Source organism: Centruroides sculpturatus, unplaced genomic scaffold (assembly GCF_000671375.1).
Source record: "Centruroides sculpturatus isolate CEXI.00-Female unplaced genomic scaffold, Cexi_2.0 scaffold1915, whole genome shotgun sequence".
Classification (NCBI taxonomy): Eukaryota; Metazoa; Arthropoda; class Arachnida; order Scorpiones; family Buthidae; genus Centruroides; species Centruroides sculpturatus.
In genome coordinates, this window is record NW_019386219.1 from 26,408 (window position 1) to 52,670 (window position 26,263).

At 29.8% G+C, this 26,263-nt stretch overlaps 1 protein-coding gene across 1 annotated transcript; it reads right to left on the reverse strand.

The window, feature by feature from the left end:
* Nucleotides 1–10,040: 10,040 nt before the first annotated feature.
* LOC111614139 (disintegrin and metalloproteinase domain-containing protein 10-like) lies at nucleotides 10,041–18,016 on the reverse strand. Its single transcript, XM_023355521.1, has 4 exons — nucleotides 17,340–18,016; nucleotides 13,117–13,784; nucleotides 12,440–13,007; nucleotides 10,041–10,528 (listed from the first exon to the last, which is right to left on the reverse strand). The coding sequence occupies exons 1-4, from the start codon at nucleotides 17,939–17,941 to the stop codon at nucleotides 10,186–10,188; spliced, it is 2,181 nt and encodes a 726-aa protein (XP_023211289.1). The 5' UTR covers nucleotides 17,942–18,016; the 3' UTR covers nucleotides 10,041–10,185.
* Between the last annotated feature and the right edge of the window lie 8,247 nt (nucleotides 18,017–26,263).

Here is a 26,263-nt window from a genome sequence, read left to right on the forward strand (position 1 = left end):
AAAAAATAACTGAAATATATCAATTTTAAAAAAATAAATAAGATAATTACAAATACTTTCAATATATTTTTTATCTAAGCGTACTTTTTAATTTACTATATTTCATTAAAAAATACCAGATAAATTTCTATTAAAAATATGCTGAATAGAATGCATACAGATATGGAAATACATTTTATTTTATGATTTTAATATGTAAAAACATTAAGATTTATCCAAGGAATAATTAATTTGAATATTTCTTTTTTCCTTTTTTTTGTTCACGTTTAATTGAATATTTAAATTTACAAATTTAAATTTACAAATTTAAATTTAATTTTGTATAGTTATTTGAGATTTACAGGAATGTAAAATTGAATATGAAGTAATTTTAATTATGTAAAATTGTTAAAAACGAAAACAAAGACATCAAATTACATATTACTAGAATCTGTGTTTGGTAAATTGTCTTGTATTGAGTTTACATAAGAAGAATTAACTGATCGAGCTTTAAATCCGATTATCCTTTTTCATTTCAAGAACAGAATTATCTGATTCGAATCACTATTCTAACAACTGGGTTACTTTAACGCACTTTCTGCAAATAAGTTAACCTTCTTTAAGTGGATAAGTGACAACACAGAATAGTCTTCTGCTCTGAATTAATAACGGGAAGAATGACGTCACGTTATCCTAAATCAAGTTGCCTTCTGTATGAACACCATTAGATAAACCTTACCCCGATTAACTTCCGTCATGTAACTTTTATTTTACCATTATTTACTGTTCATTTTATCAAGTGAGTGCTGTACTACATGCAGTAATAGAGCGTTAACATTTTTATGCAAACAAATGTCTATCATGCAATCTTTGTCGATTCTAAACAAATCGTTTGTTATACTCTACGGATATCGTCATACTTATAAGTAAGTATATCTAGACGGTTCACATTAGTCTCGGAAAATATAAGGTAGTTTTGTAGACATTAACGACACTATTGGCAGATAACCGAATTAATCAAAATTGCCCGATTGGGCTATAATTTGAAAAAATTGTAGATCTATAAATTTCCACTGTCATACGTCTGTCTGTCTCTCTGTTCTTCCTTAATCTCGAAAACGATGTTAGATAGATGAAAGTCGAGACTAGAAATGGAAAGAAGTCGAAGGCCCTGATGCATGAACTTCCAGTTCGGATTGGAAGTCACGTTATTTCAGTTCAAATTTTATTCCGAAAGGAGTTAGATGATTGGCACGGATTCTATTGCTAACAGGAAAAGTATGATGTACAGAAGCAAATTGAGCAAATCACTACTAATTTCAGGTGAACAACATATATAAATTTGCAGTCCGGCATTGTGACGATGACACAATAAATAATTGTTCGTATTACGTGTAAGATCACATTCGTTTCATATAGAAATTGGATGCTTTAACGTCAAGTTGACACGTCTCTTTATATTTACAAGGAACGAGTATAAAAAGTGAGATCTAATTGATGTAAATGAATACACTTTCTGGACGAGAGGAGCAAGCACGTAATGTTATTAACGTGTGCATCTTATTGCTACGTAATACCAAAATAATCGAGGTTTTAATACCGTTTTATTAAAATAGATGACGATGTAACATATAACATCGCTTATGATAATAATTCATCAGTCTTCATCAATGGGTAACACACAGCGATCCTTTTAAGTGACAAGATGATGATAACCTAAAGTTAATTATACATTAGTTTCTAATTAATTGTGTTCTTTCTGTTGGTCGTTTATGGAACATGATAGCTTGTTTTAAAGTTTCGTCAACCTTACGGCGTTATATTGGATATTGTATTATTAAAAATAATACAATATCCAATTGGAATTGAAAAATTGGATATATAAATTTACATCGTATTAAATAATAGCTCTTTCCTCTAAAATATAGTTTTATCAATCTTTAAAGAAAGTTAGAAACTTAACGCGAAAACAATGACAATTGTGGAAATTGACCAATAACCACTGATACTTGAGAACATTTTTCTTAGTTATCTTGTATTTTCTTATGTTTTATATCCAAAATATTCGGTAAATTCTCAAGGGAATGAAGAATTTTGATTTCAATGGAAAAGTTTTTCCGTTAATTTATAAACCATACATTCTTTTACAATCTTGGTAATATCTTTAAATATTTACACTGCTGGAAAATGAAATCGTACACTTGTCTCACTTTTCTTCCACATACAATTAAATTACATTCCAGTTTCTTTAAAAATGATCTAGCGTTCTTGATATTGTCAGTAAATACCTAGGAACTCTGGTCATACAGCCCCAAACAAGCACATCACCACAACCTAGCATTATTGAAGGAACTAAAGTTTATTTAATTCTGTATTCGGTTTCGTCTCCATTAGACGAAAATTAATTAAATATGATTTAATCGAAAAATAATTTATATTTTTGTGTTCTATTTTTTCGTTCGTGTTATCTAAATCTAGGCATTTAATTCTATTCTGCTCACTCTAGAGAATTTTTTACGTCCTTCTCTACTTTTGTATGCTTTCCCGATCAGTTATCTTCACATACACTTTTTAGATGCTACGATCAATGCGCTAATTTTAGAATTTTCTTCAATAACTACTGCACTTCTTGAGAATCCTCGTGTTTTTGGACAGCATGAACGGTACATAATCTTAATTTACAATCATATTTTCTTATTTCTTAAAGTAACTCTCTGTGTTATTCGAACGTACTGAGTTTCTTTGCTTTTACACTTATTTCCAAAATTTTAAGGCTTTTGCGGGCCCAATCTATGAAGAATAGCCAAGTAACGCAACGCAATGTGCCATGTCGTAGAAAAATATTAAATAGCGATTCGGAACCAATTTCTTTCCGAACAAATATTAGCAGAACCAGTCGCAAATAGTAATTTAAACTAGAGATAACTCTCCGATATATTTATATTAACTTTTTATAATTTAATTGGCAATTATCTGATTTGAGCATGCGTCAGGAGCGTCGGAAGCGCAGCGCTTACTACACGCGTATGTCCATTGTTACCTTAACAATTAATTTTAATAATACTAAATTTAATAATTTAATAAAATCTTTGACAATTGTCAAAGCGAGTTTTAATTGAAGCGATTATCCGATCCGAATTAACTGAATGCTAAAGATTTTGTATAAAGTGAGTATTTAAACTAGGTTCTATTATCTTACTGTGTATAATTACATTGTCGCACATTTATGATTCCAATAAAAGCATCGCATTATCTTAACTTTTTGACATAACTTTTCGAAAATAAATGAAAATTTCTCTTGTCAACTAAGATAAAGACTACTAATAGGCGGCTATAAATCACATTTAACTAAATAATTATTATTTACATTGTATTGAAACTATTTTCTCGTTTGAATATGGCTTCTACATTACTTATGATTATCATGTGTAGATAAATCACATTATTATTTTATTTAAAATATAGCAAATAATATTCTGACTCACTATAATAATAATATGACGAAAGGTTGATAGTTATTCAGATTTTACTTTTCCGGCTAATATAGGCTACATGACAACGAAAATGGCGATCGGTCAAAAAATTACTCCCACTGAAGATTTTTACATTATTAAACTTAGAGGACTTTGACTATTCGAGAAATTCAAAAAGCAAGTTTTTCCTCTCTGTATGAATGTAATTGTGTGTGAATGTGTGGGGGGCGCGGTTTTGTTCACCCACTTTGAACATTAATAACTGCTGTGCTTTTTGTCAAAAATTTCTGAAATTCTGCAGTGTTATTTGTGAATTAAGGGACTGATGATATTAAATTTTGCTGGTTAAAGGCTGAGGGACGGACAGATAGATGGGAATCATGTATAATATCTCGAATAGATTCGTACTTAATGAAGATTTTATTCGTTATTAGTAAGCATGGGAAAATGTGGTTCTGCATTACTTTTAATGCAGGTCTTATTTTAGGACCGTTTCCCGAACTTTGCATAAATTTCCTCCATTCTCAAACTTTTTACACAAAATTATAAAGAAAATTTGTTAAGTTGGATTCCAGTATCGAGATTTAAACGATTTCTAATCAATTATCCCACGCATTTAATGTTCAGAAATTGAAATTATGTTTTTAATTGGCTTACAATTTTTCAAGTGTAAACAGTTTCGAATTTCAATTCTAAAATTACCCTGTTTCAAAATTTTAAATCCTGTATATATATAGTCTATAATTTAAGAACTTTTACAAAAACATCCTTTTCGAGTTAAACTACTAAATCCATATCAACTTCCGAATTATTTTTAAACAAAAATTCTATTAACTCTATAGTGTTTATTGGTATCTGATACTCATTTAAACTTTCCATGACATTTTCAATTTTATAGACGGGTACATCGATTTTATATCTAGACATATTAACTTATGAAGTGAAGTAATAGTCTATTTATTCATCGGTCTGTATTTTTTATACTAAATGGTGGTTGCGGAATACAATCGCTAATGTAAGGCTATGGCTGGATTTCCTGATGCCATTTTTAATGTTCTTGATCCTCGCTGGTAATAACCTCGAAGTAGCTCTTGCATAGCATAAATCGTTTACTCTCCGGCTGTTCGTTATGGGGACTTTGTATACTCCTGAAACACAGGAAAGATCAATCGGCCCTGTGTCGTTCCGAAGTAATTCGTATAGGCCTACAGTAGGATTACTTTTGAATATTATCCTTCTCACCCCTGTAACTTTACTTATCATTTTATATATATTATACATATAGAAACAGCTGCGCACTTTCTAGATATAATTCATATGTTTAAAGGAAAAGCATTTACTACGAATATCTACAGAAATAGACATAATCCGCTATTCATGCCACACGCGTCCCAACCCAATTAAATAAAACATGGCAGCTTTCAGATCTATGATAAGAAGAGTCCATAGACATTGCGTAAATATGCAAGACAGAATATTGAGCTGAATTATCCAGTCACGGCAGGGACTCCCCGCCAAGTAAAAAACTCACTGACTGCCTATATACACAAGAATTAGATTTACCGACTGGACCAACACCTGAAATATATATTTCAAAAGATAATTGTTTTCCTGGGTAGTGTGCAAAATTTCAACAGTTTCTATAAAGGAGTTCTTGCCGAAATGTAAACAATTGAAAAGTGCAAACATCGCAAAAACAGCTGTATTTTCTTCTTATAAACGAAAATACAGCACTGCTGGAGTTCGTACAGGAACAACTACTAAGTCTAGAAAGCTCAAACTGTAAACTTAAACCTTTCTCGTTATCAGTGAAGTGTCGGCAAAATTTCCGGGTCGATAGGTCAAAGGTCACCAGAGTTTCCAACGATACTATTTCAATTTTATGGTTTAATTTTATGCTTATAACAATAAAATTGCATGGAAACGAATGAATCTTATTCGAAATGTTTTTCAGAATAATAATAGCTCAAATTCATGCTAGTTACAGCTTTTTATGGTTTTTTCTAAATGGCGTATCGAAAGCGTTCGATCACTCAGCGCCTACTGAACCAGACCAAAAACTGAAAACAGCAAACTTAATATAGTTGCGAAGTTCACGTTTAACAAAATCATGAAGAACATTATGAAAGAAATGGCAGACCATAAAAGTTCTAAACTAATTCTCAAAAGAGCGCCAAATATTTGCAGAAAATTAAAAAGACAAAGATAAGTTAACGAAAGAGGAGAAAGCAGGTGTGTTTACAGAATATCCTATGAAATCAATCAATTAGGAATAAAAATGAATTATATTGGAGTCATCAAAAGAGACTTGGTAGTTAAACTTAAAAAACATCAGTATAGCGTAAAAAAGCCTCTACAATAAAGTACTATCCTAGATTGCAAAAAATGACGGTAAAATGGAATAAGACGGTGATAATTAAGACTTTAAAATCCCTAACATTGGCGCTGAACAGTGAAAAATTTGAAATATATAAGAATAGATTGGAGGATAAATGTACTGAATGAAAGAGATGAGAACAGTTTACCTAGAATGCTCATGTATACAGCATGGAATCAGCATGAAAGTTCATTGTAAAAAGTAAACTGTATAGAAACTCATAGTTACATTTGCTAACATATATTTTTGAGCTATAATTTCAAAAAATTATAGATTTATAAATTTCCACTTTGTGCCTTAGTTCATGTCTTTCCTTAATCTAGCGAATGGAGTTAGATAGATGAAAGATGAACTTCTGTTGCAAACCGGAAGTCATGTTATTTCAATTCAAAAATTTTCCCCTCAAATGTGTTAGATAGATGACAGGCACGACTCTATTGCTAAAGGAAAAGTATGATGTACAGGGGCACGTCACTGCTAATTTAAGGCGCAGAGCATATATTTTAAATTAAAAACATTTAAAATTGCAGCCGGCATTGTGACATCGTCACAATGAGTAATTGCTCGTTATATTTAAAATTTACGATTCTAGTTCTATATTTTAATATTTTATTTTATTTTACCTTTGTTAGAATTTAAGGTTATTTTAGAACTTATATGTTACTTTTATGTTAAAACATTGTTATTTTATGTTCACATATCTAATGTTCCAATATTCTATTAAAATATTTAAGTTTTAATGTTCTAACGTTCCATACAAAATTATAAGTTTTACGTAATGATATTTGTAATTGTTGCAGTGTCTTATCTAGGGCTATTATTATTGTTATGTTTTGGGTAGTAATCTATAGTCCACAAGGACTTTATCGATTGTATTCGAAAAAAATAAAACAAAGTTTCTTGATAAATTTCGCAACATTAATGTAGCTTTTTACATATTTCATAGTACAGTCAATTAGTGCAGACGCGATTCACTACTCTCTTTACAGCCTTTAACTCCATCTAACCTTCCATAAAATTATCGCTAGAGGATAACATAGTAACTATTCCGTGTCGTTTTCACACTTTCTATTTCAAATTTATAATCAAAGTTAGTTTTGTAGACGTAGTCTACAGATTTAGTAGAGAATCTTTACTTATTCCATAAAATTTTTTAAACCTACCTCTTGTAAAAATGCAGCCATTTCGGCTCTGGTCCGTAATGCTTACTTTTTTCTACACCAAAGGAAATGGAACTTGAGTTACTTTGTATTATTTTAGCGGATATGAAGTTTACAAAATTCCTGTATTATTCACTGCTGGTGATAGTACATCTTATAAGGAACAGAAACAAGATGACGATCTCACTTATACATGAACATTAAAGGGATGTTACACAAGCCTAGCAGAGTATGGAGTTAAATAGGAATGTATTTAACCCAGTAATGGATTTAATGAAAATAAGTAATGGATTTAAACCAGTTTGAATAAAATTCAACTGTTACAGACCTGTATAGACTTATAGACTCCAAGTTAACTTTTATTTGAGAGACAATACACAACGTGCGTAGCAATAATTTTATGTCCATGCCACTTCTGAACATTGGACAGGTTTTGTTACAACGCTTAAATAGTTGTTTACGTTTTTAGCACAGTTAGATTAAAAATAGCTATTCTCATTGTGTACATTACATACATATTTATTATCTTATATATTTAATTTCGTTTGGTTTCAATAGGCATTCGGTGCTTATAAATTTATTTGTTTGTTCCGAATATATTTATTTAATGCGGTTTTTATACGATATTTTATGTTTAATTATTTAAAATTTATGTGATATCATTAATTTTAAAATTAATCGTCCACTGTGTAAAAATCCCTGGCATTTAAATGAAAACATTGTTGCGTTCTTATTCCATTTCGTTTGTTTGTCTGATGATGATTTAATTATCGTGAATGCTTGAGACAAATCTATTGAAATGTTCTAATGTATATAAAATTGAATATAAATAATCAATTTTCCAAACTTGGATAATTTTTTGGTGTTTTTAAGGAATGTTTTAACTGGACGGTCGAGTAGCATATAAAGAAAAGTCTGGTCGTCTAAAGTTTTATTCTATAACACGTAATAAAATGGTGGTTTTCAAAAGAATTTTTGGAACGACTGTGTCTTTATCTTTATTTACAAACTTATGTAATGATATTTGTAATTGTTGCAGTGTCTTATCTAGGGCTATTATTATTGTTATGTTTTGGGTAGTAATCTATAGTCCACAAGGACTTTATCGATTGTATTCGAAAAAAATAAAACAAAGTTTCTTGATAAATTTCGCAACATTAATGTAGCTTTTTACATATTTCATAGTACAGTCAATTAGTGCAGACGCGATTCACTACTCTCTTTACAGCCTTTAACTCCATCTAACCTTCCATAAAATTATCGCTAGAGGATAACATAGTAACTATTCCGTGTCGTTTTCACACTTTCTATTTCAAATTTATAATCAAAGTTAGTTTTGTAGACGTAGTCTACAGATTTAGTAGAGAATCTTTACTTATTCCATAAAATTTTTTAAACCTACCTCTTGTAAAAATGCAGCCATTTCGGCTCTGGTCCGTAATGCTTACTTTTTTCTACACCAAAGGAAATGGAACTTGAGTTACTTTGTATTATTTTAGCGGATATGAAGTTTACAAAATTCCTGTATTATTCACTGCTGGTGATAGTACATCTTATAAGGAACAGAAACAAGATGACGATCTCACTTATACATGAACATTAAAGGGATGTTACACAAGCCTAGCAGAGTATGGAGTTAAATAGGAATGTATTTAACCCAGTAATGGATTTAATGAAAATAAGTAATGGATTTAAACCAGTTTGAATAAAATTCAACTGTTACAGACCTGTATAGACTTATAGACTCCAAGACTGTCATACGTCTGCTGTCTCTCTGTTCTTCCTTAATCTCGAAAACCATGTTAGATAGATGAAAGTCGAGACTAGAAATGGAAAGAAGTCGAAGGCCCTGATGCATGAACTTCCAGTTCGGATTGAAAGTCACGTTATTTCAGTTCAAATTTTATTCCGAAAGGAGTTAGATGATTGGCACGGATTCTATTGCTAACAGGAAAAGTATGATGTACAGAAGCAAATTGAGCAAATCACTACTAATTTCAGGTGAACAACATATATANGAGACAATTATCAGACATCACAGTAAGGAGAAGCATAGCAGAAAAATTTTACTATCAAGAAAATGCAAAACAAATCCCTATATGACAAAAAAAAATTTGAAACAGGCTAAAATTCATAAAGACTGGAGTGTTAGTGACTGAGAACAAGTCATGTTCACAGATGAATAAAAAATTATGTATTGTCTATGGTAATCAGTATATTAAAGATAAGATGAAAAATTCTATTCTGACTGATTAAATTTGTTAGCAAAATTTCCTAAAAGTGTAATGATGTGAGGACATATAACCTGTAGAAAGGTTGATGGAATAGTAACCCCTGTTAGTACATTGAAGACTAATGGTTATTTGGAGTTATTAGAATCTTTGGTAGTTAAAATATTAGAAGATCAATTTGGTAATGAGGATTTCATCTACTAGGATGACAATCAATCATGATAGGGCTAGACAAATTAAACAATGATTTCAAGAACATAACGTACAGTATTTAGAATGGCCTGCCAACAGTCCAGATATATCTCCGATTGAAAAAGTTTGGAATGTACTGAACAAAATAATCTTTAAGAAAGAACTACAACAATAGAGGAATTCAAGAAGACAGTCAAAGAATCACTGTCACAGGTTGATCCAGAACTGTGTAAAAAAACTGATTTCTACAATGTCGCAAAGGAATAAAGGATGTAACTAGAAGAAAAGAGGGCCCTGCAAAATATCAATCATCATTATTCCATACTTTTGAAATGAATATTTTTAATGATTCCATACTTTTTTCAACTCTTACTTTGTTTAAAATGCTGTAATTTTGTAATTTATGCAAACATCTTTACGACGTTTGGTATGTAAATACAGTAATAATAGTTGCCTATTATAGAAGTTCAATTATATGATGTCAGTTTAATTATTTTTTGTTTATTTTATATTTATTATTTACACGAAATATTGTTGAACGTTTACTTATTTTATAAATATAAATTTAAATATAATATTATGTAATTTTTCGAGATTTCAAGAAACTCACAGCTGAATATAAAGAAAATTCAAGTTTCTTTTATTATTTTTATCACTCAAACATTATAGAATACAATTACATATAAAAGTGAAAGGGTATTTAATTCAAGTGTTCAATACCTCTTTATGCTGTCGTATATTACTCAAATGTTGTAAAGTTCAAGAAATGGACATCATTCTTTAGGTTTTAAGACATTATTCTTTATCTTATTTATTTTCCTTTTGGGTTTCTTTTTTACTTTTAGTTTCATTTCGGGATTTTCTTGCTTCTCTCTTAAACGATGCTTTTTCGTAATTTTCCGTTTAGGTTTCCTTACTTTCCGTTTCATTTCAGGTTTTCCTTCCTTCTTTCTTAAAGGATACTTTTTCATTAATATCTCTATACTCGGTCTTTCGTGTTGATGACTTTGGAAACAACTTATGCCAATAACAATAATTAGTAAGAACGGTAGAGGTGTAAAGTAATTCCAAAAGCTATACATCTTCCATATAGTTTTACTTATACAAGATCCATTTCTGAAAAGTAATATACGTGATAAGTAACATTTTTACGCTACAAAATACTTAGCTTAAAATCGTCATGATAAGAATAAAAAAGTTTTCGAAAATTTATCAATTGTAATCAAACAACTGATTTAAATTGATAGATATACGGAGGCGCATCTAGAAATATGTCTTCCCTTGGCCCACAATAGGGAGGCATCCCCAAACTAATAGTTCTACTTTTGCACTGAATGATTCTATTTTACAATTTTAATTCTTCAATGGCTAAATTTTTACAGATTTTTGATATAAAAATCGTGGAAAACCGATTTGTTGTTTAGGATCTGATACAATAAAAAATACATTTTGTTATAAAAATTTAATTAAATATCTTTATACAGGTTAAATCGAAGTAAAATTACAATGCGTGTAATGAAGGCTTATTAACACAATAATATTGCTACATAGCTTATATACTGTTTTTGTAGGACAAAAGGTGGGTATCCAGTAGCTCAAGAACGGAAGGAGCAATGAACAAAATTGAAAATTTATCAATACTACTACCACTGTGTTCATGTACTGTACAATGTGACAATTTATTAAACCTATTTAACTGATAAGTCTTATTTTGGTCCTGCTTGCGATTTTGTTTTAAAATCGTGCCAAATTTGAACCTTCGAGTTTTTTTTTACAAATCTTCACATTTTAACACCTCCTGAACTCGAGAAAGTAAAAAACACTGACAATAATATTCTGTATATATGTATGTATGTGTTGCTGTCTATTTTGTTTAATATCTCAGAATGTAGTGAATATTAAGTAACGAAATTTGGCACTGCAGCTTGTGTATAAGAGGCATTGTTCGTCTTAAATTTTGGTGGTGAAAGGTCGAGAGGGTGGGGAGAGAGAGAGGTAGTGATGTAATATAACTCGAAAGGGGTAGGTAGGACTTTATGAAGAATTCTTTCGTTATTAATATTCGCACTTTTTAAACAAATCTCATCCCTATCCTAAAAATTTAAAAGTTTTTGTAATTTTATAGTAATTAAAAATATGAAAATTTTTTATACCAAAATCTCATAACAGACGACGCAACATAATTTTATTTATTTTGCTTATGCATATAAAAGTTATTTTTTAAAATAAAAACTCACAACAACCGGGAAAGTTACGCAACCTGATTTTTTAATTGTATGTAAGTTATATTTGTGGAGTTGAGGCTGGAAAATTAACTCCCGAACTATTTGTTTTCCGCGAAGAGTTTTATGGTTCCTGAACATTGCAGTGTATTTGTGAAGTTTTTAATATAGTAGAAAAATTTACACAGTTCATTAATATGATTCAATTTTATTCAAAATTTCTTTGTATAATGTAATTTATAAAATATAGATAATCTACAACGTCACCATTGAAGTGCGAATAAGTATACTTTCTCGTTAAAGTTCAATGTGACATAAACATTATTTAACTAATACATATTTAAAAATTATTTTAAGAATACCGAAAGCCATTAAGAATGGATGCAATCATTAATCCTCATTTAACTAATTTATTGTATGCGACTAAAGTGACTACAGTCGACCCCCCTATAAGATCATTGATTTTTCCGTTTTATCTGAATTACATGTTGTACGAGTCACTTAGATTTTACAAATATGTGAGCCATTCACAGTCCGGCACACGTATTTGTAAAATCTAAGTGACTCGTACAACATGTAATTCAGATAAAACGGAAAAATCAATGATCTTATAGGGGGGTCGACTGTATTCATCTCATTTTCAGACACTCTGTGCTTCCATATATATATACTTAGGTACATTTTTTAAATACGTTATGACCCATCGAGGGTCATAACGTATTTAAAAAATGAAAATTATCGTAAAACTATCACATATTTCAATTAATTACGAAATTATATCATTTCTCTACTTAGTAAAACTTACCTGAAACACATTCCGTATCCATTATCACAAGAAGTTCCTGGAATTTTTACATAAACTTCGTGTTTAGATGGAAAAAGTTGTAACTCTTTTGCGCTTCGACATGTATTCGTTTCATTCATACAACAAATATGACATTCCGAATGACGAGTCTTACATTGGCAAGGTTTCATACCGTGATCGAGACAGACGTTGCTTTTGCACTGTCCCTTGTGACAGGTTCGAGAATTTTGTCTGCAAGGCGTTCCGTCTGGTTGCATTAAACCGGAACAAAATGAAGAAATTCCATCGCAAAACGTAGTAACATTAAAGCATTCTATGTTACTGAAACATGGTTGCCTTTTGCTATATTCTATAATATCGCAATTTTCGTCACAGCATTGTCCTTTGCTAGGTGAACAAAACATGCCATTTCTCAGTGTACACTGAGACGGATATTCATTAATTCTGCAACATTTGTGAACAGCTGTGCAATTTTCTGTTGAAGAATCACAATCGCAAGATTCTCCTTCTTCTACGATTCCATTTCCGCAATTCGATAACTCTCTTCTCAACAGACACGTTTTTATTCCTAGTTAGAAAAATAACAATACAAAATTAAATTTATAGTGGATAAATATAAATAGATTTTAATTCATTTCATAAATAATATTAAACTGTAAAATATTTTTAAAATTTACTTGATTGCTTTACGAAGTTTTTTATAGTGGTTTTGCAGCAGGTTGAAAATAGCCAATTATTCCTGAAAACACCATACGATATATTCGGATGCATGATGTAATTTCCGTGTCTGGGATTTAAATCACCAGGACTACAAAATTGATTATCTTCAGGATCGTCTCGGCAACCAAATGCATGTCCCAGTTGGTGTACTAAACTTAACGGTATTCTAAATCGAGGAATAATTTCTTTGTTTTCTATATTGGTAACGAAGCCAACGTTATTATTCTTTCCTAGCGGTTTCGATCCAGGGCAGATTCCTCCGATCTTATTGACTTTGGAAACTGCACATTGAATTGCTGTCCAAAAATCTCTGTGAGTGAAGCAGATTAGCATGCAATATGGATGGTGATACTTCGTTAAGCTTTGTAGAAATGCTTTGTAATCATTGGTTTGGATTCCGAAAATATTACCCGGATCATTTTTGGTTTCGAATATGGTAATTTTCTGAACATTGAATGCGATATCTTCTTTGTCACCGTCTTCGTCGAAATCAGTATTTCGGAATATGTAATCGGCAATCTTAATATATAAAAGCATTTCTGTTATGATTTTGGCACGATTAAAGTCCATATATTCGGTATATGTATGATCTGCCACAAGTTGTAACGAGCATATTTTTGTTTGTCTGAAAATGATAAAAGTAAATAAATAAATAAAATAAGAAATGATGTTCTTAATTTAAGAGTGATTAGTAGTTCGAAGTGCAACCCTTCGTGGCTGTTGTAATGTATTCAAATGAGCTTACGCTAAATGCGGAGGAAGATAGCCACGAGCTGAACTTTCTATATTTACTACGTACTAATCAAAATTATATTCATCTATGTTTTATTTTGAAATTTATTTATTGCAATTACTAATATTATTACATACATGTAAATTTATTTAATGAGATACGAATTTTTAAATTATAAGAACTTCTGTATAAATATAAGTACTTTATTCTCGAAACAAATATTCATTTCAACAGTCTTTAGCTTATTCTTTATTTTTATAAGCGTATGTTTATTTTTCGCGAAAAAGTTCGTAAAATTCAAATTTAAACGAAGCCTATATATATAAGTTATATATAATATTTTTCATAAAAATAAAGTAATTTGGGTCGAGGGGTTATAGAGGTATTCTATGTATAGTACATTTATATGGTGTAGTCGTACAGGATACTTTCTAATTTAAGGTGGCTATGATACCATATTTTAGATTGGATTCACCATCACACTTCTGTGTAAAGGCAATAAATGACATGATTGTCTTCTTTGGTTCTGATTTTTTTGGAGGCCGATTCGAAAATAATACGACTCGATGATACGCAATATTGTACACAGAAATAATATTCGAGTAAACAGGAAAACAGGGTTGTGTAAGCGGCATCAGATGTTTCTTTTAGATCAGTTGTCCAACTATTTATTTTAATTTTTGTTTCTATATAAGTTATTCGTGTTATTATACTCAATGTAACTCTTTATATATTAGTTATTAAATATGTATCTATATATGTCAAACAATTTAATTTTAAATGTAAATCTATTCTATGGAACGTGTGTACTCATGTTCTGTTGTTCTCTTTCTTAAACGTTGTGATGATTCTAGAGTGTAACAAATGAAAGAACTCCTTATTTGTTTTATTTTCAATATGCATATAAACTAATTTATGAAACTTAGTCACGACGAGTTTCAACATTAATGAACTTATTGAAGGACCTTTTATTAACGATGTCTAGAGCGGTATTTGGTAGTCTAAATACAATCAATTGCAACAAACCTCACATGGTGACGTTTCGAGACATGCGGAAGACGTAAAGAAGAAAATGTATAATACAGTGCAGTGTAATTATTTTCATATTGCATGCAAGCAGGATCATGAAGTCAGCGATCAATTACGATCAACAGTTGAATATGCTGTTTATCTCTGAAATTTTACATTCACAGCAGAGAACAGAGACCATGTTGGTCTTTCTTCTATGGACTGTTTAAAGGATGGATGTCTTGTGCAAATAAAAATATATGTTGCTTGCAGCACCAAAAGTGTCATAATTATAAGTTTGGGGAGAATTTTTTACGGAGATGTGTTTGCATGTTCTGACAATTACTGTACTAAATATTATTGCGTATGAAGTGCTAAACAACTCTGTGAACATCGTGAAATTTTAGTTACTCGATACTTTCATCTGATTATTGAAATATCTTCATACATCAATAATTTAACATAAAATATTTAATATTTATTCAATTGTAGCACTAACTTATTTCAAAAGTTTGGAATTTGCATAAAACTACACACAACGCGATATATTTGAATTGGTAGAACGTTCTAGAACAGTGTTTTTCAACCTTCTTGAATACGCGACCCCTTTACAAGTTAAAAAATTCTGGCTACCCCCCAGGGCCGTATTAAAACTATATCAGTGATTTTAAAAACTATGTATTTAATTTTCTTTTTGTTTAGACAAATTGTTGTTGATTAAAATGAAAATGAAAATTTCATAAGAATCGACAATAACTTAACACAGATACAGTATGAAACTTCCTTTAATTATAACATTGGGCACGGGGAGCCGTTTACTTTTTTTTTTCTTTTTTCTTTTTTTTTTAAGGTAAAGATTTTCAGCTTCTACTTTTGATTTCTTTTTGCAAATCAGCTCAACGCTTTTTCGGCTATAATTTTCTGGCCCAGGGCCCTCCCTGCCTACACCCATGGTTAAGACCTACATATCGATCAAATAACTAATTTACTGTAAAATAAACAGGTACAGCCTTTTCGCTGAAATTGTAGTTTTTTTAATGTAGTGTAGGATCTACAAACACTTGTCTTTTTCTTTTACCCGCGACCCCCCATGTAAGGCTTCGCGACCCCAGGGGGACGCGACCCACAGGTTGAAAAACACTGTTCTAGAACGTCTGGCAATTGACCGTACAAGCATTTGCTATCATTTCTGTATGTGAAAATAGGATCTGGAAAGCAATTAACTCATGCAGAAAAAGTTTAAATTGACAAAGTTTGCAAAGAAGGAAATACACAAAAGGATATTGCTAATATTTTAAGATCAAAACCTGTAAAAAGTAAATGCTTAAAACAAATTAGAGAGGATGGGAAATTTATTAAATCCCGAAGAGAACGTTCTGATCGACCCAAAATTACTGCTTCTTGTGATATTGTTTTACTTAAACTAATTTTCCATAGCAGTAGATTTCTCAGCATGTGTATATTGATATAATGGAGACTTTTTGAATTTCAAATTTTGAACAGGAACATCCTGATGATAAATAAATTTAATTGCTTGGACATAAGGAAAAGCGTGTGCTTAACTGATTGAAGGAGAGGATAACTCCTCTTCTACAGAGGCCTCCTCAAAATTCACCCGATTCCAATAGAGAACATTTGGTAAACGACGAAGATACTATTGGAGAAGGAACAACCAAGCAATGCAATACGAAGAGTGTAAAGTGAAATCACTTCAAGTAAATATGCTAAACTTGCAAACTTTTTGAATCATTACCTCGTCGATTGCAAGCAGCTATTCGAGCCAGAGGACATCCAACAAAACATTAATTTTCATAATATTTTGATAATAGATGTAATTACTGAATATTTATAAAAATCATTCCAAACATTTCAAATGGATTTTATAACTTTCCATTTTTTTTAAATAAGTTAGCGTTACATTTGAATAAATATTAATTATTTTATATTAAATTATTAATGTATTCATCTTCATTATGTTGTTTAATATTGTTATTTCATATTTTAAAATGAAATAGGTTCATAATTTATTAATTTTTAAAATTGTTCATTGAAATGTAATAAAATGAATTTTTTCGCAACAAGAAAAATTTATGAAAAGTAATTGTATTCAAATAGCTTGAACTTAAAGTTATAGTCTGAAGATAGTCACCGAAAGTGATGAAAAATATTCGTTCGTATTTTAAGCGTATTCTTGGTAAATTTGTTCGAAACTGATACAAAATAATTTGTCTGATTGCTTTTTTATATATGCAGAGAACAAAAGAGAAGATTGAATTTATTATATACTGTAATAAAGTATATTTAATATAACAATATTATTGTTCAAATACTAGGAATATTCTAATTTAAAGATATAACAATAATATAAAATTTGATACAGTTATAATAATGTCTTAAGCTGTTTGTAAGTAAAAATTAAGTAAAATATTATAAACTCACTTCATTCGTAAGTTGTTATTGAACAAATTATAATTCTGTATTGTAGTATCGACATGATAATCTTCTCGGAAAGATTTCATTTTAAGATGTCCTACATTTTTTCTTGCTTCACACATTAATCTCCCATCCGGGTAAGATGGTCTTAACTCTATGTCTTGGACGTTATACATAATTTCACGCTTATCATTCTCGTCAAGGGAATATTCTTTTCTTGGCTCCAAGTAATACGTGTTAGAAGCATGCTGAAAAATTCCTATAAATTGATTTTCATAAAAATAACCAATAATTAATGTTTCGCTTTTTCCTTCCAAGTCTCCTTGGTATATAGACGTTCCCGGTATGTCAGAAAGAGTACATGTTTCAATTTTATCGTCTACGTAGATAAATACTTTAGCTGTTCCAAGAAACTTGGATTTGTCTTTTTGAAGTCGAAATCTGTAATTTCTCCTCTGTACCTTTACCAACATACCACCAGAAGTTGGTCTGTATTTAATGGTTTTCACGTTTCTTAACTGATAATTACTTGTTTCAATAATAGATTCATCAGCCATAATTCGAAAAACGGTCGATATTAGGGATAAAATAAATAAATTACCACGCATTATGGAAAATTTTCAACGAATCAAAATTATTTTCGAATTCGTAACTGCTTCGAATCGTTCAAATAGTGTTTCGAATACAAAATTTAAAATTAAAAAAAATTCGACTAATTAATAGAATGCTGCATTTATCTAAGGTATTTACAAAAATTTATTAAAACAGATTGTATAAAATAAAACCGTTAAAATTTTACACCAAAATTTAGTTATTTAACGTGTTTAAAAATTACAAAAGTAAAGAAAAACTTCGAAGTGTCTCTTCACATTCAAAATTAAATTGCCGAACTTTTTCCTTTAAATTTGCCTATCCGTGGTAGAATGGATGAAATCATTAAACACACAGAGTCTCTGCCCAATAAGATGGCATCGTAAAGTTTTCCTGGTTTTTTAACCCTAAATAAGGATCCAATTTTCACATAAAGTACAAAAGGGAGGCATCTCCCTTGGAATGCTTGAATAATCTATACTTAATACTTGAGAGTAACGATAATATGTATAAAATATTGTAAAATTACGATTTAAAATTCCATTAACGTTAAAATCGTTAGAGTAAAGTAAAATGTAGAAATGTAGAAATAAATAACTAGAGAATTTTTTACATTTATGAGCATTCGTTTAAAAATTATTAGATTATAGGAAAAAAACAATTTTACAAACCAATTTAATTGCTTCAGCGATAAAATAAAGTTTGTGAAAATAACGGAAAGAAATTTAAAATGTACGAAATGTAATCAAAATGGATTAAATTTACTTCAACAATGTGTAGCTATAATTTTATAAACTATAAACATTCATGATAACGAAAGTTGATTTAATGTTTAAAATACAGGTATTTGATTGCTAGTGTATGATAAGCCCAAAATATTGTTTACAACTGTTTTGTTTACATACAAATGAATATGTTAAATAATATTAACGTATGGGCAAAAAGCAGTGTTGTTAATAATAAACTGAATCGATTCCATGTCTTATTATATAAAATGGACATTTTACTATTAATAGTTTGTCAGACAAATATTTGTTATCTTGTGAAGTCTCCGTTTATCTTATCGATTTACCACTGCATTTTACTGTTAAATTCTTACACTTTGAAATTCCTATTTTAAGAATTTTACTAGAAAGGGCAATGTTATGCATTAAATATATTTGAAATTTATAAATGAAGAATCAGACATGCCTTCTAAATTTAAATATAACTTCACAAAGGTTAGTAATCAGTATCTAATTTAATGGATATTTTAATTTCATTTCTTGTAATTATATCTTCGAGTATTCGTCGAAAGATAAATAAACTAGAACAATTTAAAATGTAGTTTTTAGCATTCTTATATATTAGAAATGTGGATGTGGATAAGGATAGAAAAGATAAAATGGATAAATAGCTAGGTGAGTAATGAAGTTCTGGAAAGATGAATGAGAACAAGGAATTAATACAGAATATTTAGCTAAGTTTATTTATTTATTTATTTATTACGCATACTGGATACATTACTTGATGCGGGGAGCAAAACCATCTCCCCCACAAAAAAAGAAAACACTTAGATACAATGAACATAAAGATCACAAGCAAAATTATACAATAATAATTTATATAAATAACAATATAGATATAAATTAAAGAATTGAAAATCAAATGTAATAATTAGTTAAAGTTGGGGAGCATCTGTCAATAAAATACAAAAAAGAAATAAATAAAAACAACCAAAAATAAGCAAATAGCTTACCTATAAAAAAGAAATAAGTTAATAACGAAGATACAGCACTGACAGATGCTCCCCAAGTTAATTGGTCATATAATCAGAGAAGAAGCCCTACTTTAGAGGAAATGGCGGTTGAAAGAAGAAAGGAAGAGAATGAAGATGATTGATGACCTGAGTGATCTAGAAGGAGCTAAAATCAAGAAACACAGACAATGAATCTTTGTGGAGTGTGCTCCCTGGGCCTGCTGGCAATACCAAAACACTGAAAAAAAGCAATGATGATAACATTATTATCTCACCATAAATATTTATATTATTCGGCACCGATGTTAATGTCAGTACAGTTTTGTTGACGTGACAAAAAGTCTCATATATTTTTAAAATTCCGGAATATTTAGATGTAAATATCGAGTATAGAATCAGTATAATGGATTTCAGATAAGAATGTGAAGCAGCATCTTTTACAATGATTTGGTATATTTTTCTATTTTAAACGGAACTGACCCAGATAAATTCTCTTTACAATCTTTATTAGTGTCGAATAAAGTCGATAAATTTATCTTCACGTTGTATATGCTATCGAGATTTTTGGAAATATTTTTGGAATTTGATTATTGTATACAGTAAAACCTGTGTAAACCGGACTCGCATGGCACCGAATATTTTTCCGATTTGGCAGGTTTCCTCTTTAAACAGGTTTTTTTAAACATCGAAAAGTCGATGCATTTTGAAGAATTTTTTTCGTTTACACAGGTTTCCGTTTTGAACTGGTCTTACTGTATATATTTCTTCAACTGTTCTGCCATAAATTATACAATTTTTATTTTCCTTATACGCACTGCATTTGATTTAGTGATAAAAAAAAACTTTCTTTGCTATTTAAATAGTTAAAATATACAGCATGTGTCTCATATAAAATATGAACTTTTACAAAACATTTAAAAATAGGAGTATCTGTAAAAAATTTATTAAATCTACTTAGTGCATTTTTGAAAATTCTAAAGTATTATATACAGTTTCTTTTTACATGAAAGGACATTTATTTTATATTTATTTTAATGCATTAAATGTTAGATGCATTAGAATTAGTTCAGATATGGAAGTCTTGGTATTAAAATACAGTAGACTAATGTGGACTGGAGTGATCAGATATTAGAAAAATCCGAATAAGGTATGTAATTATTTTTAAATAAGACTGTAACATAGCAGTAGTTTGTTTTGTTTTTCTCGAATCACCGACGGGCTGCTACATCATGCCAAAGCCTTATCATTATTGCATTACGGGTGAGTGATGCATGCGCTCTTTCACGAACTTTAAGGCATTCTTAATTTTAAAAAAATTAAATGTACAGTACACACTGCTGTATGGAAATGTAAGATTTAGGGTAATGTACAATATTTTCAGAAATTTTGTTATTTTTGATCAGTCCTATATGAGAGGGCCGGATGCCGGAGAGTCTACTATAAATAGAAAGTTTTACTGTAAAGAAATAATTCAACAAGCTGTACTAAAAGCTTAAATTGATTTAGATATGTTTCAAAATTCCTCTCTAATAATAATAATTTAATAGAACTTTTACAAATTGCATTATAATAAGAACGAAATATGCAAATGAAATAACGTTAATATACTTTATAAAATGAAATATATAACTTTTACAAATATAAATATTTTAATCACCTCGTTTCTTTTCTACTGTTCTGGGATACCCGAAATCGAATCCGAAGGCGAAAAACTCCAGGAATTTTTAATTTTTCATTCTTACTACTGTCGATTCCGCTGAAGGCCTGGCCGAACTCACGATACATCTGATTAAAGTTTAAAAATTTTACCAACGAGTTGCGTAATTTTCTTAAAAAACTCTGTTATGATATTTTATTTTAAAACATTTTATATTTTTAATATTATAAAATGATAAAACGTTTAATTTTCAGAGATGAATTTTATTAAAAAGAAAAAGATTGTAAATGCTAATAACGAGTAAAATCTTCAATAAGGCTGACCACATTGAAGATATGCCACACAATCCTCCCCATATCTCCTCACTCTCTCGATCTTTAACAACCAAAATTTAATAGCATCAATACTATAAATCACAAACCTCCCTGCAAAATTTCGACAAATAGCACGGGAGTTATTAACCTTTAAACTAAGTGACAAAATCTCCAAACACGCATTAAAAAAACCCCTAATTTCTATTTTTCAATCTTCGATGTTTCAAGGCCCCAAGTCTAAAAGTGTAAAAATCTTGCGGAGTCATTTTCTTGTCTGCTCATCATACTTTCCCTCTGTTATATATAACAGCCGAGAAAGTAAAAAGAGCCTGTTAGTGCTGACATGTGTAAAGATACAAAAATGAAAATAACAAAGAATGTTATGTAATTTTTATTTATGTGCAATACTATAAACATTTTTCTTAACAATTCCTATGATTATAGGAGCGAAAAAATCTACTGTAACATAAAATTTCAAAAAAAGTTTCTTTAGTTAATTACTTCTTTAACAAAAATTTTTGATTAATAGATTAGTCTATTGTCTTTTTTATATAATATTAAAAAAATAGAACTGCCTTCATAGAAAATAGATGGACTGCCTTCATAGAAAAAGTACTGTTTACATTACGTTGATAAATTGTTTTGATGCTTAAATGATCGATAATACTTACGATTAAATATAAAAAATTGATATTTAATCATAAAAATGATGATTACTGACGAAGTTCATTTATTCAATTAATTGATTACATTTAATGATAGATCTTTATATATTTTATAATAGAAGAAATATTACAGAAAGGAAAATATATATATATATATATTTATTGTGACGTAGTCTCAATGCCGGGCTGCAATTTAAAATATATGAGCTCTATCTCAAATTAGTAGTGTCTTACCCCTATACATCATACTTTTCGTGCTAGCAATAGAGTCGTTCCAGTCATCTATCTAACACCCTTGAGAAGAAAATTATGAATTGAATTGTGGTGTTCCAGATATATGTTAGAATAGTTACATGTAGTTATACATTAGAATAAAGAGTAGTATAATTAAGGATAGAGACTCATCATTGTCCCAACAAGAAATAAAATACATTTCATATTTTCCGGTATCTCTTAGGATCATAAAACTCTACATATGACTCTACATACACTCTGAGGCATAGCGAGCCTCAGAGTAAGTATTAATTTATATCAAGAAAAAATTAGTCTGAAAATTGCTCTTAAGTTTATTTTCAATAGTCATTTCCCAGTACGTAACTCTTGTATATGTAACAATAAAAATGTCATAACATGATCAGGAACATTCTAAATTCATATCTTCAATTTTACATGTTTATAAAATGTGAATGAATGACATTTTTTTCTTATAAAATTCAATGCTTAATGTAATATATACAAACTATAGGGGAGACCGGGCCAAGATCGGCATGTTAAGCTTTACTTAAATTTTGTGTAATAAATACTGCTGTAAACTAAAAAAAAAGCTTTGCATATTGTCTATTGGAATGTTACCTTACTATAGAACTGGTTAAAATCAGTTTGGAAATAAAAATAATTAAAATAATTACAACTTTACAAGAAGAGAGAAATTGACGAAGTTGCCCCGGGTATAGGGGCAAGATCGGCAACTTCTCTCTTTTTGTAAAGTTGTAATTATTTTAATTATTTTTATTAAAGTTGCCCCTGGTATAGGGGCAACAGTAATGGGGCAAGATAGGCACGTATATAAAATTATGTTATTAACAATGTATAAGTTGGAATTCACTATTAAAACAAAGAAATACAAATCCAACACCCATTTAATATTATTACAACGAAATGCAAGTTCAAAGACATATATACATGAATAACAAATGCAAACATGTTTTCATTTATCATCTGTTTGATTTTTATCCTTTGCTTCTAATGTGGCTTTATGTTGCCGATCTTACCCCGCTAGTCATGATTTCGAAACATTAAGTACAACCCTGAGAACAGAATGCCAAGCCACGATCTGGCCACGTGAATAAGTTGAAGTTACATCCTTCTAACAGGAAAAGTAACTTTCGTTATCATGGAATTATAACAAAACCTGCCAATTCAATATAAATGGAAAAAAAATATTATATGGAATTGAACGAAAATGAAAATTTGCTTGATAATTCAACTACGCTTGTTGGAGAACAATAAAAACACCACACTCAACAAGCCACCAATAAAACTAAACTGCCTAACCTATAACCAAAGTCTCCTTTTAATTTGTTTTTTAAAAAAAGCGCTTGACAAACTTGCCCCGCATGCCGAAGTTGCCCCGGTCTCCCCTATATATTTATAAATAAATTTTTAAAAAACTGTTAAATTAAAAAGAAATTAATTATTAAAAATAAAATGGTTAAAATAAATTATTTACGTAATATGGAAGAAATATAGCATAAATATGAATTAAAACAATTTTCTTTTTGAGCCATTAAAATTATAATGATCAGTTAAAATATAAGTTATAAACTAAAAAATAATGATATTAATTTAATAGGCCTACAAGAACTTAGTTATAAAATAGGAGATTAAGAATTTTAAAGTAATTTATAATAAGAACATTACTTCAGTTCGCTGGAATCAAAGAGCAATATTACTTTTAATTTTTTTTTTTGTTGCCCTTAGGCACATATACAATATATTTATATAAGAAAACGAAAGCAACTTTACAATACGAAAAAATATATTACAAATCTAACCTCTAACTCATGCAGAGCAGTTATTTGACATTTATAAAGCTATTTTATAGAAAACCGAAACAAGATACGTGTCTACTGGATACGAAAAAATTAGTAGAAAGAACCGATGAATTTTCTTGTATAATAAAAGATTTATCGCTTGAGATTTCTTACAGATGAAGATAAATTTTTTGTGTAAGTGGATAGATAATGTGCAAAAAATACACTTTTTAGCAATCGATAAACGTAGAATTCTTACAGATGATATTTCTTATATTTCAATGTTAAAAATTAAAGTGGTTTAGAAACATTTAGTACAACAGAAGTTCGTTAATTCAGCAAATAATAAACTGGAATGTTCGGTAATCCGACATTCTCTGAAAATAAGCCGATAATCCGGCATACTACTATTCTATTGATGTGTAGCATTAGCATTTGTGGGCTGTATGCGTGAAGTATATGCACATGAATTATTGTGTGAATGTCAATTTTGTTCAATAAAATGCTCATTAACGTTTTTGCAAGTCTCTCAATCAATTTTAACGCTGTAGAAACTCATTTTCACACTGATTAAGAAGTGAGTGTAAATAAATGGAAAGCATACAATAACGTGAACTGATACGAAATTTATATCAATGCCTGAGACGTTCAGATCGCATATAAATTATTAAATATTTAAAAAACATACAAGAATGCCTCGTAATCAGATGTTTTCGATACTCCAGTTACACTGTGGTCACATACGTACTAGACTAACGAATTTCTATTGAGCAGAAATTGTTGTCAAGTGAGGAAATTATTTTGTTGACTATATGGCCGAACGATAAGTTTTTAACCTACTGCCAAACACTCAAACAGCAAGCCTCCAAATTAATAAAATTCCCAAAGAAAAAATCATGCAGCTAATATATTAGAGATCGTGCTTCTAATTTTGCACATGCCTGCATGCTTCGAGGATTCTAATTTTAAACAGGTTTGAGAATAGTTTCCATCCAGGGACAAGAACTATCCTTAAACCTATATAAAATTAGTTGATTAGTGTGTATGAGGACAAATACTAATGAACTCTATTGTGGGCCAGGTGGCCTGGCCCACAATAGACTGACACAATAGCCACTAGACGCAAAGCTTAATTGTGGCGTCATCAAAGATAGGAATTAAAATACTGTTTGCTTTTATATAATGTGTTTTAAAACTTTAATCAGAAGCGAACTATGTGATATGAAAAAGAATAACAAAAATAAAACCTACATCGAATTATTAACAAAATATTTGTTTAACATTTTTTCTTCTATATTTTAAGAGTTTCTAATTTTAATTTTCTTGTGATATTATTTTTTATTTTCTCGTTTTGATTTTTTCTGTAATTGTTCAAAGAGTATTTGGTTAAACTTTTCAATGTTGATTTAAGAATATGTTTACAGGTATTCCCATCTAAAGCCCACTAGTTGATTTATTAATAACAATAAAATTACAACCGCAAGCCCCAAAACAATAAAATTCTCCCCAAAAATGATGTAGATAGAGGTAAATCTTAATAGAGATGACTTGTTTTATTCACAAAAACTTGTGGATAAAACAAGCCACCTCTATCAAGAGATAAAATTAATATACAAGGATCCTCTAAAGAAATGTGTTATTAATAATTCCTTCTAGCTGTTACATTTAAATTTTTCAGTAAACATAGCAGCAATAACCAGTTAAATAAATGATAATAGGAATATCATCTGATAAACTCAATATATATCCTTTCCCAATACTAAATATCTGTAAAATATCTTCTAAGTTATCTTAATCATCATTAAATATCCAGTTATTCGCAATAGCCTTTAACTTATCTCTCATTATGATGCGTAATCTGATTCAAATTACCGACGAAATTAAATATTGTTTTTAACTCCTGCGAACTGTCTATAATGCTAAACATATCTT